This window comes from Corapipo altera, unplaced genomic scaffold (assembly GCF_003945725.1).
Source record: "Corapipo altera isolate COAL_440 unplaced genomic scaffold, ASM394572v1 46, whole genome shotgun sequence".
Taxonomy (NCBI): Eukaryota; Metazoa; Chordata; class Aves; order Passeriformes; family Pipridae; genus Corapipo; species Corapipo altera.
Window position 1 is genome coordinate 3,446,633 of NW_020884883.1, and position 20,518 is coordinate 3,467,150.

General features: G+C 39.4%; 1 protein-coding gene across 2 annotated transcripts in view; it reads right to left on the bottom strand.

The window, feature by feature from the left end:
- The window catches only part of FBXO25 (F-box protein 25), a 30,561-nt gene extending 10,288 nt beyond the window's left edge, over positions 1-20,273 (bottom strand). For both annotated transcript variants that reach the window (XM_027641068.1, XM_027641067.1), the window contains exons 1-7: positions 20,197-20,273; positions 17,264-17,407; positions 9,963-10,069; positions 9,461-9,510; positions 6,480-6,572; positions 2,310-2,403; positions 1,462-1,646 (exon numbers count right to left, since the gene is read on the bottom strand). In XM_027641068.1, the coding sequence (XP_027496869.1) occupies positions 1,462-1,646; positions 2,310-2,403; positions 6,480-6,572; positions 9,461-9,510; positions 9,963-10,069; positions 17,264-17,407; positions 20,197-20,267 (744 nt within the window). In that variant the 5' untranslated portion in view covers positions 20,268-20,273. The remainder of the gene's footprint in view (positions 1-1,461; positions 1,647-2,309; positions 2,404-6,479; positions 6,573-9,460; positions 9,511-9,962; positions 10,070-17,263; positions 17,408-20,196) is intronic.
- Positions 20,274-20,518: the final 245 nt, after the last annotated feature.

Below are 20,518 nucleotides of genomic sequence, written 5' to 3' on the forward strand. Positions count from 1 at the left end.
ATAAGTGTGCTAAAGCCCTAACTATAATAAAGATATGAACCAATTATTTCTAATCTGTAGGATCACTACAGTTTCTCAATTTTTATTAAGAAACAAACCACATGTCAATTTGCCTTAAGACAACTAGAGTATAGAAGAGAATACAGAATGCAGAAATATGGAATGAAAGCATTTTGGAAGTCAGAGGAAGAAGAGAGCAAGCAGGATAATTTCTGAAGTCTGGAGATAGTTCCCCTTATACATAAATGAGAAGTTCTGCAGGGGTGTTTGAATAAAGCACTGAGAAAGTTTTCACTGGGACTATACACCTCTGGGAACTTGACTGGGGTAACCTACGGCACAGCTCCTATACGAATAACCCTGGAGCCCACAGTGCCAAGTGGCACAAAACCCAAGAGGCTGGAGGCAGTGTTCCAGCTGGGGAGGGAGGGAGGTGGGCAGTGCCAGCCCCACCCAGCAGAGCTGCCCCAGCAGAGGGCACTGGCAGCAGAGCGGCTGTGCTTCAGCAGGGTCTTGCTTCTATCGGCTCATTTCACAGCCACCCATCTCACAGACTAGACTTTCCATAGTGTCATCTGTTATAAACACCTTGGGACTATCGTTCTGTTGAGGAATATGTGAGCACTACAGACACAAGATTTCACACTGGTGGTTCCAGCCAATGTAAAACAGCTCCGAGGGACGTGCTGCACTGGAAAGAAACCAGCGCAGCAGTAACTGCAGTGTCTGTGCTGTGGTTGCCTGGCATATAAAAACTGCTGAGACCGGGTTCCTCATTTCTCCTTTCTGTTCCAAAAGTAGTTGGTTTATTCAGATACCCAGCACACACAAAAAGGACTACTTCAAGATTTCATAGCTGACAGCCAATAGGTGAAACACTTGTATGATTTTACTGTGAGCAATATCTTGCAGCATTTCTTTCTCCAGGAGTAACCCAGTCTGATTTAAAAAAATTGCCTGCTTATCATCAGAAGTTTCCACTATAAAACCCTGGACCACTGCATACCACATGCTTTGAACATGATGAGAATCCAGATGCTGAAGTCATTATACTTCCTTTTTTTTCCTTTCCTTTTTTTTTTTTTTGCAAAAAACAACTGTGCTTCTGCAAAATTGCTACTTGAATATTTTCTTCCTTGATACATTTCTAAAATGCCCTTTAGATTTTTATTTCTTCAGTTGTAGAAAATTTATTTTGGAATTAAAAATTGGTATTTTTTTCATTTCCATCTGACAATCTAGAGACAAACATTTTGAAATTCATTTAAGTGAGAAAAAACATTATATCTGTACATCTCTACCACAAACCAGCAGTACAGAGCTATTAAAAATTAGAAAAGTTGATTCCATTTCATTAGTTTCATACTACTTCTTTAAAAACAAAGAAAATAAGTAAAACTGTTTAAAATGTATTTGGAATCCCCTCTCCCAAATTTTATTTAACATGATTTAATAACATACCTTGTTCATCTGAAGGTTTTTTAATTGTTGCTGCCACAGAAGGATAGTTTCTAATCGGCAAATCCAAATATTGATGTTCCCTACCAACACAGATTTTCCTACTCCCCTAATCAGTATACAGAGAGTAGAACTCAGATCCTGTAGAAGATCTTTGATTAATCGTGGATTATACTGGTCTTCCATGACTAGAAAACACAACAAACCAAATACAATTTTGGCTGAGTTAACCAAGCTAACAGCTCAAAGTAATCAACACTTTTTTTAGATGAACTAATTAAACCTCAACTGTTTGTGTACAAATAGCTGCCCTAATTCCCACTATGACATTCATTAATGTTGTTCCATACATGCAAGATCAATAATTAACAATTCCACAGGCAAATTCGATGCAACATTTCATGCTACACATTTAATAAACCTAATGTTAAACAACAAATTATAAATCCAATTTCTTCTCTTCAAGGTGGATAGTATTACAGCTCCATTTAGTGGGATTACCCGAAGGAAAAATAAATCAGTATTATGTAATAGCTTTTAAACAAAATAAACAGAACAGATATGTATTTCAAGTTTCAGTACATCACACAAACTTAAAACCAAACATTTTATTAATCTAAAAGCATTTACATTTCATGAAGAGTATAATTTAGTAGTAACCAGCAGTTTCTGAATAGAATCTAATTGTCTAAATTCTACCAACCTGCTTCAATAGACATTATTCAATGACCAAGAGAAAACAACTTTTGCAATTGTGGGATGGGAGGTATGAAACCTTGCAATAAATCAACTGATACCTTAGTCACAGCAACTAAATCTGATGAAGCAGATTACGAAACCTTAGGTCTTACCCTTCCGCACAATTTTATCCAAAATGTTAAAGTAGTTCTTCTGTGCTGCACCACTGAGCGAAGTTAACTGGGATTTTGCAATTAGCTGCAAAAGCTAGGACAAAAAAATTAAAATTCAGAAGAATGACAGAAGTAAAGGATGGTTTAAAATACACACTTTCAGTGCATACACTCACCTACAACACCCTAGATCACGCAACGGCATTTTGTGAAAATTAATAAGTATAGAGTTCAGAAAAAGTAAGACAAACATGGAAAACTTTAGGCACCCCCACTAGTATACCGTGAACAACTCCTGAAGGATGTACATTTTCAAAATACTATATGGATAGTAGTGTTTATCTCTGACAGAGCACATGACATACAGACTTTAGGAGCTGTAGTGAAACAATGAAGAGAGTCTATTTTGGAGGCTCACAAATACAAACATGAACTTCAGTGTGGCTGGGTCCTGAAACTCCTGAGAGATTTGGTGGCCAGGAACATCATTCTGAACTGATACCTGCTTACCAGAGTTCCAGTTTCTGAGTGAAAGTATCTTACTGGTCAAACTGAACTGTGATGGATTTAGTGCAATACTTTCTACTCATGGAGAAGAAATACCATATTTTACCTAAACTAGGGGAAAAAATTTCTACATTACTCCTATATTGAGGTCCCTGGTAGAATAAACAACAGTGATCTAATAATGAGCAGTGTTCAAAACATATTAGTAACTTTTCCTTAACTAAATAGCAAGGATCTCCTAGCTGTTCACACATCTCTCTCTGAAAACCCTGTGAGCAGAAGAGTGGTAAGAACAGTGGGAATGGTTTAGGGCAAAGTAATCAGAACAGCTTAAATTCTTGGTGCATGTAAATGCCAAGCTACAGCTACTAGGGGCAGCCCTTGCTCCATTATGGCACCTTTGCTTTTACACTTTAGATTCAGTTTTGTAGCTGGTAAGAACCATTGCCTTTTCAACAAAAAATGGTCTCAGTATGAAATATGACTTTAATGTTGTGACAGTATTACAATGTTTAGAAGTGTGGCCCTGAGCTTTTCAATTGCACTTTATAATGACTAGTTCAGAACAAGTGTTCTCAACACATTGGAAAGTGAAAGCAGGGAGCAGAAGCCAGCATTCCCTGCAGAGCACTCTCAAGACTAACCCTGCTGGTATAGGATAGCATCAAGTGTTGGCACAGAGGAGAATAAAGACTAAGCCTGCCAAAAATTATATTGTATCTTCATTTCTAAAACATCAAATTGGCACTTCGCTCAACATTAATTTTCTTTTGGAAAGAGGGACTACACCTGTTCTCTCCCTGATTTAATAATGTTCCTTCTGTCTTCTCTGTACGATCCCTGACACGACACTATGTGCTGTGAAAAGAGGAAATAATTTTCTTGATGTACTTAAATACAAGCAGTCTAGTCTCAAAAATGGTATAAAAAGGATCCCTTTCTTGGTGTTTTCAAAGCCTTTTAGTTTGATTAATAATTTAGAACACACCTAGAGGTCTCTGGCAGTTTGCCAGTTCAAGCAAGTATGTATATTTCTCTTGATTTATTTAAAAAAATTCAGTTACGTTACTCAGTTTGGAGATCAAATCAAAGAAACAGATTCCACCTAATTTATTTTAATGAAGTTTCCAATTTCAGTTAAAGTTAATATGCAAGGACTAAGGCAATTTTAGCAGAAGTAAGGTAGCATGAGTACAAGAATCTGACACACAAGTTCAGTCTTATGGATGTGTGTAAAGCCATGGCTTATGTCGTCTACTAGAGATTATAACTTTGAATGGATCATCTGTTTACTCAAATGAAAATATGTGGAAAAAACCCATATCAAACTCAATGTATGAGCATTTAACAGCTACAAAATTATTGATCTACTACAGCACAAACAAGTACAGAAGAACAGCTTATCCTACCTTCTCCTTCTCACTGCCCACACCAAAAGGATCCTGGACAGACATCTATATTAACTTTAAATAATGATTGGTAGATTTTTAGTTAGTTGGAGAATCAAAATGGATCATTCTGGTGGTCTGGAATCAAAGAAGAGCTACCTAGTAGGGCTTTAGAAAAAGTATTCCTGATTTATACTTTGCTATCTTTAAATGGAAGAGGCAGAACTGCACACATAAAAGTAATCATAACTGTGTTCATGCATAACTAGAAATAATCCTTAGAGAAGAAGAAATAGGAACGGCTACGCTGCATTAAATGAGCTCTACACAAAGTATTGCCACCATTAGAAATTTCAGGAAAGTAAATGAGAACTCATGTAATGCAGATAGGCACGGAATGAACTGCTTCTTTTATTAGGTCTGAGTTGCAGGCTGGTTTAAAATCTGAGAGAGTAGATTAAACATTGTTCTTAAAAGTCTGTGGCGACTTCACATATTACTGACATCTGCTCAGATGTTTTCATTTGTTAGACAGAACACCACATATGTTTCTCAAGTCCACAAGTTCTATGGCTAAAGAATGAGCAGCAGCTATCACTCATATCAATCATGTTTATTAGTGTCTTGGTAACTTTTGAGGTCTTATGTACCTGTTGATAAAAGTCAGTTTGTCTGTACAACCTCAGAGGAACTGATACGAAAATTTAATTGTACCTTTGCATTTGTAAAACAATTCTAAATGTTAAAAATTTCAAATAAATTCTAAAATGTTAAAATGCCTGCTATTTTACTTTCACCCTGATTGTTTAGAATCTACCATTAGTAGAGCAATGGTTTGGATTGCAAAGCCAAATTTCTGAATTTTAAAGTAGTGCTTTCTCAATGATCTTAAGCCTGGACGACTACACCAGCATTTTATATTCTTTGGTGAACAGAAGAAAAACTGGTCAATGTGCTTATGTTAGACTTTGCACTTTGTTCTGATCAACTGTTTTAAGCAATCCAGCTTAGGCACTGCAGCATTTAAAAAATGTGTAGAACTCAAAATGCATTCATTCTACCTGTTTTCCATTCAAGTAAGGCACTCAAGGTTGACATCATTTATAACACAAATCACCTTTTTCAGATGCTTTTTTTTCTTCCTACTGTTCAAGGCTGAAAAGTCTGGGGTAGGATTCCTGATTCTGCTCCCAAAACAGCACTAAAAAGTAATGCTCTAAACCACAACACACACATACAAAAAAACCCCAAAGCTGCAAGGGGAATAAACCAGGCAACTACCCTAACCACTAGCCTGGAAACAAATCCTTTTTGCTTTGTTTCCACATCTCTTGTTTTTCTGGGAGTATAATACATTGCCTCAGCTTCACAAGGATGGATAGACCATGTTTTCTCTCCAAATACTCCATAGCCTAGTGGTAAGGGTGTTCTCCTGGTATGTTTATTTAATTTTGATTCGTGTCTTTTAAAGTTCTGGGTGCATTCCAACCACTACATTATTTGTGAACAGCCTCACCGCTGAGCTGAACTCTAGTCCTGATATGACTCATTTTGAACTTCCCTAGGAGTTCGGACAAGAATTTTACTATCTCAAGTTAGATGAAAAAAAAACCCCTGAGGCTAAGAGAAGATCAGTATCGCCCAGAACAGGCAATTCCAAGTGGGCAGCTGGTTAGTCATTAAGGAAATTAAGGCTGGAGTCTCAAGTTTTAAGGGTTGTTAACAAAGATAACTGCATAGATATCTTGTCCTAGATTAAAAAAAAAAAAATAAAAAGTGTACAATGAATCACAGGACTGTTAAGAAGTTGCAGAAGAAACAGAAACTGCAAAATATTTACACATCAAATATTCTTTTGGAAATCACTATTTTAAGCATATTTAAGATATAGAAAAGTATATTTGTGATGAATTACACTTTGCTTGTTGTATAGAAATTATTTTGGTTGTATAGAAATTATTTTGCCTTTAAAGAAAGTTCACTAACCAGACTGATGAACAGCAGTTGAAACTACCATCAATGTTTCCCTCTAAATACACAGCACATTGGCCATCACCATCCTCCTCAAGCTAGAGGCTTTCATACAGCAATATAATGAGTTTTCACCAAATAAAGATTACGCAGGTTAAGGTTGCTTCATGCAGTATCAATAACATAGGAACACGATATTTATACAGTTACAAATCATCTGTTCAGTGCAAAAATATTTCTTTTGTACACACAGGCACACCAGCAAACGCATTTTTATAATATGAGCATAAAATAAAGAGCTTACTTTGACCACATAATTGAACCTTCTGATGTCCTGAATTGCACTTGAAAAATCTAAGCGGTTAAAGGCTTCTCCCAGGGTGCAATAGCCGTGTCTCTGAGGAGAAAAAACACACTTTAAGTGGAAAGAAACAAAGAGACAAAATTGAGCATGGATGCCATGCTCCCTGAAAATACAATGTATCTGGACTGAAGAGTTATTTACTTTCTTGTAGGACAAATGAAAACAGATAGGCTGTTTGGAACTAACAGGTACATAACCAAGGCCTTTCAATTCATACTAATCATGCAGTCTGGAATCACTGGTATTTGAGTGCCCTGGGAATCTACTCTACTCTTGCACGGCCATGATGTTGGCACCCTCTCATGGATATCACACTCCCCATTTGCTTCAGCACAAGGAAGAACTTGCTTGTATAGCAGTCTGAACCTACAACCAGAATTATCTGATTCACATCTGAGGGTAAGAGCACAGGTAGTTGCTCCTAGGATTGGAAGAACAAATGGTGTCAACATCTAAAATTTATTTTCCAGGTGCTAGAAGCTTAGGTACCTTTTTTTTTTATGCCCCAAGAGCATGAGCAATTGCATTTTCTTTTGGTATTTCTCCATAGGTATCTTAAGGTAAATATGGAAGTTTCAGAGGGTGTTGTGAACTACTTAAGGTGTCAGTAGCAGCCCAAAATGACATGCGATCACGTAAGCTGAGCACATTTAGAACCACAAAGCCACATGGGAGCCTAGAACAAAATACAATGATACTAGAAAAAAACCCAACCCCCTAACTGAAAAGAGAGTTTTGCAGAGCAGCGTGCTAGTATGGTTTATTAGCCCAGGAAGGAGAAGAACAAATAATTATTTGAAATATATTCCTAGACAGACTTCCTTGGTGAATTATGTGATGGTGACAAGATGGCAGTACAAATTAACATTCCTTTTTGTGACCCAAACAAAGCTTAACCTGGGTGCATCCTAGTGGGACAGGGGACAGTTATCTACTTGCTGCAGAGTGGTGGTAACTATTGCCTATTGGTTAGTGACCAAATTTGGGATTGTACTGCTTGCTAATCCAGTTCCTACATATCAGATCCAAGTGTGCTGCACACTTCCCAATGTGCACACCTTGGTTGGCTAATTGCAGTAAATTAACACTTACAGACAACAAAACTTTTGTTGAAATTTAAGTATTTGTGTCTGTTCTCTGGCTAAAGAGTTATCAAAAGGCCAGCTTAAATACATTAATATGAGAGACCCATTTCCTTGAACAGCTGGAAACGGATTTCTATGAAAGCTCTGCCTTTCCCAATGCACCATCATAACAAAATTACTGAAAAAGCATCCCCTGCTTCATTTCAGCTACACACCTGCACTTGTTTTGGCTTTCTTTATTTTCAGTGCTCTCCCATGGCATGTTTCATAGGTTTCTTATCAATACCTTCCTACTCTTGTCATTTTGCCCTAACAAGCTGTATCCAGTTTAGAAAAAAATGTTTCCTGGTTGTGAGACAGCAATTTCAAAATCAAGTAAGATTACAACTTGTAAGAAAAACTAGAGCCTCTGTAAATTATGTTTTAGATTAGCTTAAATTGTTGTTCTGAATTCTTTTGTTCAGCTGTGCTTATTCCTTGCTATTGCTACTTTTTGATTCTGTTACCTTTTTTAACTTTTTTAGTCTAAGCTTTTGAATTTACATGAAGCACTTCTTGAAAAGATTAGTGATTAATTCTAACAATCCCTGGTTAGTTTTTTATAACACCCCCCCCCCCCCAAAACCCTAGAAAAGTCAATGGTCAAATATTAGAAGACAACCAAAATATTTTTTTCACTCTCTGAATGGACAAGAAATCCAAGCAAATACCATACATCACTAGTACACCAACTTCTACAGGAGTAGCAGAAAAAAGTAATCCCAACATATAGGTTATGAAGGACAGCAGTGAGAGATTTTAGGTAATTTGTGGTTTGGCCTGAATGTAGTCTGAAAACTCAGCCTAACAACCTTATCACTCAAAACACCATAATGATTGGTGACAATCTGTCATCTCCCCTTCCTTCGTACCCTAAATTTGAGATGGCACAAAGGGAAAGAGCATGCTTGAGACTTTTGTAGACCAGTGTAAGTAAACTTATCTAGAAGACAGAGCAGAAAGAGGGCTTTGAATCTGGTCAAAGGCTTTACAATTACCTTCAGATGTAGAAGGGCAGTCTCTGGGTCACTGATCTACAAGGTGAAGTCTTTAGGTGTGTCCTCTACCTAAGTTCTCTCCACAATACCACACTCTTCCTGAGTATAAAGTTCTGTATGGTCTCTCTTAGCTCATAAATGCAAAGCCAAATTTTGCCTGCATGACTGCAGTCATTACACTCACCTGTTTCCTTCTCTCCATGGCATTACTATGTGGATGCAAAACATCCTTACTGGTGTTCAAGTTCCACCCATCCCAGATAACCATAGAAATCAACATAGGAATGAATCTCAAACTTCAAGACAGTTTATCTCTACATAAAATGGATGGCTTTCCAAGAGTTCATTCCAAGATCTTTCGTGTTCCTTTTACAGTTGCATGATACAGTTTATATCCCAAATGGAAAGCACTGAATATAAAGGCCCTCTTTGTAAAGTCTGAAACTGAAATTTTACTTACTTACATTCAAATGTACACCAAAATTCCAAAATATCAGGTAGCTGCCTGCAAGCACCTTCTTTGGAGAAAATTATCTGGGTTTGCACTTTCCATTTTAGTTCAAAGACAGACAGTACAAAGACAGATGGGCTTGGATAAGTAGTGAACTGTACGTCCATCCTTGCAAGTTCCCACTTTGCCAGCTGCCTTTGCCTCACCACGTACAGGTTTGCTATGTTGCCAGTGAAGAGTTAAATACAACCCCTAAGACACACAGCACAAACGCTTTTTTTCAATATACAGTCTGTCAATTAATATGCACAAATATTGCAGGAATTGACCCAGAGCATGCAGACTTACTTCCTTGGTGCTTTCTTTATGAACATAAATCCACTTTTCACGATAAAAACCTAAAATAAAATCAATATACAAGGATTTTAGGCTTCCACATTAGTTAATGTCTTCTAGAAAGAAATTGAACTAAACAGACAATAAAATGCTTCATAAGATAGGAGAGATGGCAGAACAATTTTAATGAAAAAAGTTTATAAAGGCTGAAAAGGATGACTAAAATTTTTTACAAGTTACATACTTCAAGAAAATAATGGAAGAGTTATATAATTTAAAAAAAAAAACAACCAGGAGTGAATTACCTTTGGATCTCTGAAAAAAAACCTAATAAGTGATCAATACCACAGCTTCAATTGAGACATATCACTTTTGACATGAGAATTTGTTACCAATACAGAAGTAAACACAATTTGGAAGGCTATTCTATGGGTGAATATAAATGAACAACTATAGCAACATTTTTCTGAATCTACATGAGTCTTCTAAAATAAATGAGAAAACTCAGGCGTACACTGTGAATCCGTGTTATTCCTAAAATGATCTTTTTTCCTTTTCTTGGCTGCAAACTCACAGTCTTCAGTACTGTATACTTCTTTCTCATCATCCCCAGTTATGATGCTGAAATAAAAAAATCTAATTAGAACAGCAGTGATTAAATATTTAAGGTACATACAGCTTACAATTTCTGCATTAAAATCTACCAGCTGCAAAAATCCCACCATATTCTTAATTAAGATCCTCTACCTGACTGTCTATAGCAATGTGTGTCTTGAGAGAAGCTGTCGTATTCTTTTCTTCCCAGTGCAGTTGAATTTTGTGTCAAAGTGATTAAGTACACAACAGTATCTTCCTAATAGGTATCTTCTAAGTCATTACTGACATTTAGGAAGGACTACTAAGAAGTCAGTATCAGCTGGACAATTGCAAGGCTCTCCAAAGCTCTGGTGTACAAAAACTCATTATTTGAAATGGACCGAACCTTGAAAAACTGCACACAGGTATAAAAGTCAGTGCAGAATTTTTTCACACCCTTGCATAGGCAGAAAACCAGCAAAGAAAGATATCTCTTACTTCTGTCACCTTTGAGGGAAAGAAAGTCTTTCTGTTAACAAATGCTTGAACCACAACACTGTACATAATATAGGTGTCATGGTATAGGTGTCACGCTTACATGATTTGTACAGCATCAAGAACCAAGTTGTCTGTCTCTGCCAGAGAGACTCAATTATATCTGTGTCACTTCTGACAGATAACTATGTAACTCAACACTGAGGACTATACCAAATAATTATGTATATAGTGCACAGACAATGTGAATATACATAAAAAATATACGGACAATAAACTATTAAAATAGGTTTTTTTGATAAAGTAACCTTTCTAAAATTTACATACATTTAAAAACTGCCCATGCTACAGGGAGTCTACACAGTTTCATAAAATTTTCTTTCCATTTTTGCAGATATCTGTAAGGACCAGCAACACAGATAAGAATGGGTGTTCATCTTTCTAGCACTGAGAAGGAAGATACTTCATATGAAGGCTATGGTCTTGCCCAGATAACCAGAATAATGAAGGATATGTGGTAGTGAAGTTTAACTGTAAGACTATTTTATTTCCCCATTACTGTTCTTTGACAACAAAGTTGTATACAAAACCCCTCACATTTGTTACTATTTTTAATCTCAGTTTGCCAGATGAAGCTATTTATCAATGTCAGTTTGAACTCCAAATTAAAACAACTGAACACTATAAAATTAATGACATCAGTTTATTCAAAAATAACCTCTATTTGGCCATTAAGTGGCAAAAATTAAATTATTTTAGTTTATTGCTACAAACTTATACAGTTAAAATTTTCAGGCCTGAACCATCTGTAAGGGAGTACAACTAAACAACACTGTAAAAAAGCTGTGGATTTTTGATTGCTCCTATCAGTACATGCTAGTTCAGCTTAAAGATACACAAGTTGAGAAGACTCAGAAATCAAAAGTTAGTTTCATCTTAGCTTTTCTTTTCTGGGATTTAAACCTAACATATCTCTGCATTCAGACACTGCTCAATCCAAGGTTAGGACCTTAGTTCATGCCTTAATATTTTTAAAGCAGAGGATAAAGACTCAACACCTTCAATATTCTATGCAACAGTGCCAAATATCACCTCTGGTCAAACAGCAAAAGAGTTCAGAGAGAAGAAACCACCAACAGGCAAAAGCAAAGCAACTGACAAAAGCACAACATCAACACCAAGTTATTTGATTAGGTAGCATTCCAATCCATCAGGTTTGAGGTTTTTTTCCAAAGCTTTCATAAAGGAAATCTCTTTTAAGATCACTAAAAAATAATTTAATTATGTTTCAACATACTGGCTGCATCGCCATGTCATGTGAGAGGTTATTGCAGAATCTGAAGAGTTGCTGCAGAATCAGAAATAGAGGCCAGTACTCCCAGAGCTTTATCACCCTAACAACAGACAGAAGACTAGGGAGATATGTCCTGATACTTTGCAACATAATCCAGGCAGCACAGAAACTCACTCATTCCCAGTGACCCAGGGAAAGCAATAAGGAGAGTATGGGAGGCTGCATTCCTGAAGGCCTGCCTTGAAGAGGATAGTTAAACTGTAGAGATTCTTTCTTTTGTTCCTGGAGAGGAAGCATCCCTAGAAAGCAATTTAGACCAGTAACATACCTGAAGTGATTTAAAGTCCACTCCTGCCTTCCAACAACAGAGAATTCTTCAAGCATCAGATAAACAAGCAAGGCAGATTAAGTATAGTTAATAAATCACAGAATCATAAAATACACTGAGTTGGAAGGGACCACAAGGATCATCGAGTCCAACCCTTAGCCCTGCACAGGACAATCCCAAGAGTCACACCATGTGCCTGAGAGGATTGTCCAAATGCTTCTTGACCTCTGTAAGGCTTGGTGCTGTAACCACTTCTCTGGGGAGCCTGTTCCAGTGCCCAAGCACCCTCTGGGTGAAGAACCTTTATCTAATATCCAACCTAAACCTCCCCTGACACAACTTCAGGCCATTCCCTCTGGTCCTGTCACCAGTCACCATAAAGAAGAGATCAGTGCCTACCCCTCCTCTTCCCCTCACAAAAAAACTGTAACTGCAATGATGTCTCCCCTCAGTCTCCTCTTCTCCAGGCTGAACAGACCAAGCAATCTCAGCTGCTCCTCATACGGCTTCCCCTCAAGGCCCTTCACCATCTTCCTTGACCTCCTTTGGACACTCTCCAGTAGCTTGATATCTTTCTTATATTGCAGTGCCCAAACCCGCACACAATATTCAAGGTGAGACCACAACACTGCAGAGAAGAGCAGGACAATCCCCTCCCTCGACCCACTGGTGATGCTTTGCCTGATGCCCCCCAGGACACAGTTGTCTCTCCTGGCTGCCAGGGCACTGCTGGCCCATATTCAACTTGTCATCGACCAGGACCCCCGGGTCCCTTTCCATGGCACTGCTTCACAGCATCTCATTCCCCAGTCTGTATGTTCATCCAGGGTTGCCCCATCCCAGGTACAGAATCCTGCACTTCCCCTTGTTGAACTTCATGAGGTTGGTGATTGCCCAGTCCTCTAATTTGTCAAGGTCTCTCTGCAGGGCTTCCCTGCCTTCGAGGGAGTCAACAGCTCCTCCCAGTTTTGTGTCATCTGCAAACTTGCTTAGTATCCCTTCCAGTCCCATGTCCAAGTACTTTATGAAGATGTTGAAGAGCACAGGGCCCAAGGTGGAGCCCCACGAAACTCCACTAGTGACAGGTCTCCAGTCTGATGTTCCCCCATTCACTATTACCCTCTGTGCTCGACCCGTGAGCCAATTGCTCACCCACCACATGATGTGTTTATCCAGCTCTGTGCTGGACATTTTGTCCAGAAGGATCCTGTGAGAGACAGTATCCAAAGCTTTACTGAAATCCAAAAAAATTACATCAACTTCCCCTGATCAGCTAGGTGAGTTACCTTGTCATATAAGGAAATCAGGTTTGATAAGCAGGACTTTCCCCTCATGAAGCCTTGCTGGCTGTGACCAGTGACTGCATTATCTTTCAGGTGTTTTTTAGTATCTCCCAAAATAATCTTCTCCACAACTTTACCAGGCACTGAAGTGAGACTGACAGGCCTGTAGTTTCTAGGGTCCTCCTTCTTGCCCTTCTTGAAAATCGGAACAACGTTCACCAGCTTCCAGTCAGCTGGAATTCCGGAAGGAATTGTGAAGATGAAGAGGATATTTCAAACACCTCTGTCTAACATTTAAATCTGCCTGTGACGTTCCTGGAATTCTTCACGTCTTTTTAGAGAAAAGACAAATTGGACTGTTCCTTCTGAGGATCTCTTGATATGATGGTTTATTTCCTCATGTTCTGTCCCATTTCATGTGGAGAGTCCTTCCCTACTTATCTGTAAATACCACCACTCCTCTTGACAAACCTTAAGTCTGAAAGCAAGGAATGAAAGCAAGAGTCCCACAGACATTAGAAGAATGGGACAGAAACAGAGGCAGTTCCCCAGTGACTACGAGCGTCCATTCCTTCCAGAAACCTGCAGAGCTGCTTGGCGAGTAATAAAGCTGCTCTACCATCACAAAAGCAACCCCTGCCCCCTTCAAACACCAAGCTAAGATACAATAAACCAAATCAAAAGCTGCACGTGCCATATGGTGTAACAGAAGTCTAAATGAAATACTGCACGTGACATCTGCGTGCACCTGGAAGGATTTAAATACATACATAATACTGCCAATTTACAGCTATTCTTACTTTCTTGTCTTGATGACACACTTCAAAAAAAATTATTCTAAAGCTTTTAAAAGCAAAGTATCTGGTGTTCTTAGAACTATAATATTTTAGATAAAGCATGTAAGAACTTCAGCTTTTTCCAAAAAAAGAATTTCATATCAGTATTTAAATAACCTTTTGGGTATGACACTTAAATAATGGAACATATGACAGGGCTATCTGAGCTCCAGCTATTCTTCCTTATCCCCTTGCTTCTTTTCATATGGCCCTCAAGTCATGCAATTACATACAGAGACACACTAAGTGCTTTACAAGAGACTCAAAGCCAGTTACAGCTTGACCATGCATGGCAAATTCTGAAATAAGCATCTGCACCAAATAACATGACAATGTATTTGCCAAAATATTTTACACTGCGTACCACAATATGAAGGCCTGCACATGCCATAGGAGAACCCCAAGCCTGGGTATATGATGGGTACAGACTGGATAGGAAGCAGTTTTGCAGGAAAGGAGCCAGGAATCTTGTGGATAAGTAGCTGAAAACAGGTCAGCAGTGTGCCCTTGTGTTGTATTAGGCCAACTGCACCCTGGTTTGAGTTAACAAAAGTGTATCCTGCAGACTGGAAGAAGTAATCATCCCTCTTCATTTGGCATGAGAAACTGCATCTGGAGTACTGTGTCTAGTTTGGGGCTCCCCAGTACAATAAAAACATTGTCATACTGGAATAAGTCCAGCGGGGAGTTACCAAAGTACTGGAGCACATGATGCCTGAGGGTAAGAGAACCGACCTTGTTCGGTGTTAAGAGCTGGAGGTGGAGGGAAATCTGATTGCTGTCGATTTCTAATATGAGGGTATAAATAAGATAGAGCTGGACTGTAAGGTATGGGGAAGTGGGCAGTGCTAAGTCAAGTGGTAACGGACACAACCTGTGATAAGAAATTCTTACTAGACTGAGGGGGGGAAAGAAGGAATGACACAACATGGGCCAGAACAACAGCAAACAAAAAAATAACTTTGAGAGTAACAGAACTTAAAACAGGAGCCCAGAGAAGAATTTCCATTCTTGGAAATACACAAAGCTGAACTGGGCAAAGGCTGACCTTGCTTTGGATATGTGCTTGGACCAGATGGCGCCCAGAGGTCATTTACACCCTAAATTGGTTTATAATGTTGTGCAAATAGACATTAATTGCTGCTTAGCAGCAGAAGTTAATTCACAGACATATAGTTCAAGCTGCAGTCAGATTCAAAGTTCAAGGTGTAGTGAAATTATTCCAAAGTAGTGTTACTATGCCAAGAAGTATCAACTTGAATTCCTTAGTCTAAATTTGGATAACATGCATTTTTAACTGAATAGACAGAAGTAGAATTAAAAAAAAAAATTAAAGCTGCAAAGTTTGGCTTTGCTAAGTAGGAGATGTTTAAGATGAAGATGGGGAACCACTGCAGATGAGGATGCCTGCTGCAGACTAAGCTGGCCCCTAAGTCTGAGATTCTGACAAACTGGCAAGCTAGACTAAGAAACCCAAATCATGAGACACTGCAGATTGCATGGAAAATATTTGCATCCTTAGTGCATTTCATGGCCAGTCCCTTCAAATTGAAGTATTTATTTTAGTCCTGAACTTTAAAAATCCAGTATTTTTGCTCAAAGAAGCAATAAAAATACTTCACCTTGCTCTCTGGAGAAAAGATATATAAATATAGATATACAGTTACAAGCAGAAGAGCAGAAGTCTTAATGGTATTCACAAAGACAATGATAATTTATTTCATACTTGTCAAGCAATATTAATTAAAACAACATACAAGATGTAATTATTTAGCAACTGTGTAAATAGCTTCAAAAATAAATTAGATTTCCTCTAATTTGCCAAGTATATTATTAAAGGTATGAAAGAGGGAAGAAAAGATTTTTTTTCAAAGGTATTTAAGGCAAATTTTATGTCGGAGGCTTACTGAACATTCTTCCAGTGTTTGGTATCCACAATGGCCAGACTGTGTGAAAAAAGAAGCCCGAATATGATCGGTGACAGATGAACACAAAAAGAAAAAGGGCATGAAGAAAACAATGGGTCGAGACAAGCTTAATAATAATTCTTCACTGCTTAATAACTCCCTTGAGGATTATTTCACAAATAGAAAACACAGGTGTATGACTACAGCAAGCCCCAGCTTGTCAGTAAATTCCCTCTAAATCAAATGAGTTATCATATCATTTATTGGACTATGAGCACATTATGATGGAATTTTTGACCAAGAATGCTATCCCTGAGAATTACTTCTTTGTGGAGAAACAAAGTAGAAATTTGTTTTGACAAAGCTATTTATATCACACCAGTCTGTGGGCATTTGCCACAAGTATTATTTTATTTATCTAATCTCTTTCTCACCCGTTTTACAGGAGCACATACAGTCATATATTGTATAAAAGAGAATGAGCATTAAGCTACTACTGATTGTATATTTGGAGCAAAGGCCTTATATGACTGCTATAAACAGAACTAATCCAACACCTATTCACCACAAAGTCTTCATTCACTTCCTGGTAACAGTTCAATATGCCTGTTGCACTTGCAATTTATATGTATTACTTTTACCTTCAAATAGTACTAGAAAGGCTTTTTTCTTTTTTTGTTTTGGTTTGGGGTTTTTTGTTGGGATTTTGTTGTTGTTGTGGTGGGGTTTTTTGGTTTGTTGTTTTTCTGTTTTGTTTTTCTCATTTGTTTTTTGGGGGTTTTTTGTTGTTGTTTTGGGGTGTTTTTTTATTGTTTGTTTGGTCGGTTGGTTTGCTTTGGGGTTTTTTTACATATTTTTTATTTCATTATTTTTAAAGACATAGAGCATAAGAAGGGATCTGGCTGCCTACAATTAGCAACTCAGGAAGCAATGACAAAAGACAGACAATATCCATAAGGGTCTCCTGTCTGCCTAACTGAACAAAATATATGGATGCATTTGTATACAAACGATATCAGCTACCACAAACAGTTGCACTCTTTTGCCTTCCCACCTGCCATTAACTCATGCAGAATGACTTCTTTTTTTAACTTACACAGTGTGGCTGATATCATTCAGCTGATTATTCCCATCCTCAAGTGCAGGAGTAAAGGGCTCACATCGTTTCCATCCATCTTCTGTTTTAACCCATCTCCATCCAGGGGATCTCCAGTCTTGGCCCAAAAATGGCATGGTTTCTCTATAAGCAGCAAGAAGAGATTCCTTGTGTATTATTTATTAATAAAAGTTGCAAAACTTCTTGCCATTATTTCAGTTTTCTGTTTAACCTTAAAAAAAAAAATATACCTTGACGAAAGTTCTCTGTAGAGTATCCTTTAAAGAAACAGATTCAGTGGTTTAAGTACATTTTTTATTCTCTAACCTCCTTCTTCTTGTCTTTAAGCATTTATTAGATCAAGGTAGGTTTCCTACCTAGTTCTTTAGAGAACAGGAAAAGAATGGTAGTCCAGGAAAAAAATTATTCCAAAAGAAGCAAAATTGTATCCTGTGTAATCTGCTCTGCCATGATCAAACAGATTACTGATTTTTATACATGACTAATAAATGGTTGTTAAAGGGATTGAGAGCCCACAAATTCAATGTTGATCCTTTTATTTTTTCTAAGGCTTATATATACCGAGTTTGTGCTACACTGTGTAGTGATGTTTCAGTAAGGGAATTTTCATTTTCCCAAACATTTTTTCACTTGTTGTTGAAGGTCACCTCCCACGCCAGGCTATTGACCAGATACCAGCACAAAAGAAGACTTCAACATAAAGTCCATTGTGACATGTCTCCCAAAAATCTCTACAAACAGATGCAAGGTATGTCATTCAAACAGTGTTCTGCTACGTTTTTTCAAAAGTGAGATTCACTTCTGACACATTAAGAATGTGAACAAAGCAATTTTCTGTACTTTGAAGACTATGACCTTGCCAGCTTTTGCCATCTTCTTCCCATTAGTCACACAAACATGTTGCTCCTTAGTTTAACAAGGGATTTCACATGCAGGCTATAGAGGAAAGGTAACATTATCATATTTGAAACAATGTTAATATTTAATACGAACAGGTTTGGTCCTAACCAGTATGCATTTTCTAATACTTTTCCAAATGGAAAAAAATATTAGGCCACATCAGTCAAGCATCACTATGAATTTATTTATCCATTTGCACTCTTGACCAGCATCTGCCCAATATATTAGTTACAACAGGAGAGGGCACAGACACATAAAAAGCCAGAAGAAATACAAATCGAGTGAGCCAACTGAGTTTTTCTTTAATTAAAAATCTGTTCACTACACAAAACAAAGTGCATTGTCTAGGCCTCAGCACTGACTAAAGTCCTCTTCCTACTTATAACTCAGCCGTCCTCTGCATCTAACAAGAACCTTCTCCAAAATTTACCACATCCTTTCCCCCAGTTACCACAAACTCTATTCATGCCTATCTGCTTTTCCAATCCTTATATTGCTTCTAGGAGTAATATGCACACAACACACTTTTTTTCCAAGTTGTTTTCAACTCCCTTCACATTGACTGATCACAGAATGGTTTGGGTTGGAAGCAACCTTAAAGATCACCTAGTTACAACCCCCCTGTCATGGGTATAGATACCTTCCACTAGACCATGTTGCTCAAAGTCTCATCCAGCTTGGGCTTGAACACTGACAGGGATGGGATACCCACTACTTCTCTGGGCAACCTGTGCTAGTGCCTCTTCACTCTCACAGTAAAGAATTTCTTACTAAACCCCAATCTAAATGTACCCTCTTTCAGTTTGATGCCATTCAAAAGTGCCTCTCCAGCTTTCTTGTAGCCCCCCCCTCAAGTACTGGAAGCCTGCCCTAAAGGTCTCCCCAGAACCTTCTCTTCTCCTGGATGAACTCCTCTCAGCCTGCGTTCATAGCAGAGGTGCTCCAGTGCTCTGAGCATCTTCATGGCCCTCCTCTGGACTTACTCTAACAGACTGACATTCTTCTTATGCTGTAGGTCCCAGAGCTGGATATGACACTGCAGGTGGGGTATCAGGAAAGTGGAGTACAGGGGGAGAATTGCCTCCCCTGATCCACTGGCCACACTTCTTTTGATGCAGCCCAGAACACATTTGGCTTCCTGAGCTGCAAGTGTAAGTTGCTGGCTCGTTGAACTTCTTGTCAATCAACACCCCTGAGTCGTTCTCAGGGCTGTTCTCAATCCATTCTCCACCCAGCCTGTATTTGTGCTTGGGACTGCCCCACCCAGCTGCAGGAGCTTGCACTTGGCCTTGTTGAACTTCATGACGTTCACATGGGCCCACCTCTGTCCTGTCAAGGTCCCTCTGGGTGATATCCCTTCCTTTCAGCATGTCAGCTGCACCACACAGCTTGTCATCCACAAACTTGCACTCAATCCCATTCTTCATGCCCCTGACAAGGGTGCTAAACAGTCCCAATATCAAGCCCTGAGGAACATCACTCACCACTTAGACACTGAGCCTTTGACCTCAACTCTTTGAGTGCAAACATCCAGTCAATTCCTTACCCACTGAGTAATTCATTCATCAGATCCACGTCTCTCCAGCTTAGAGACAAGGAAGTTGTGTGGGACAGCATCAAATGCTTTTCACAAGTTCAGTTAGATGACATCAGTTGCTCTTCCCTCATCCACCAATGCTGTAACCCCACCGTAGAAGACCACCAAATCTGTCAGGCAGGATTTCCCCTTAGCAAAGCCACGCTAGCTTCCATCCTCACGCACCCTATTGAGATCCCAACACCTCACTCCTTCAGGCAGACTCCACACCCTTCGGTCCTGCCCCTTGCCCCAGGCCCATCAGCTCATCCTGACTCCAATAGCTAGTCCCAAACTCCTTCAGCTCCACATGCCCCTAACAGCGAGTCCCCAACCCCCCAAGCCACGACTGTCCACGCTCAGCCTCAAAGTCCCGTGGCGGCGGGGCTCACACACAGATCCGAGCACCATTCCCGGCCGGGATCCCCTCACTCACCTCCCCTCCCAGCAGCGCCTCTCCCCGCCCGGCGCTCGGACCGGGCCCGGCGCTGTTTCCGGAAGTACCATGGGCCGCGCCGGCCCCGCCCACGCAGCGCTGATTGGTCCCCTCCTGCCGCGCCTGTTGCTACCCGGCAGCACGGGCCGCCATTGGCCGAGCGGGGCGGCTCTGGCCCCGCCTACCACGGGCCCGGAGAATCACGTGACTGGCGGGCGCGGCGCGCACGTGCCAATGTTTTGGTCGGCGGGGGCGGGTCGCGTGGCGCGCGCGGGGCGGGGCGTGCCTTGGGGGACTCCGCCCTGCGTGACCCCTGAGCGTG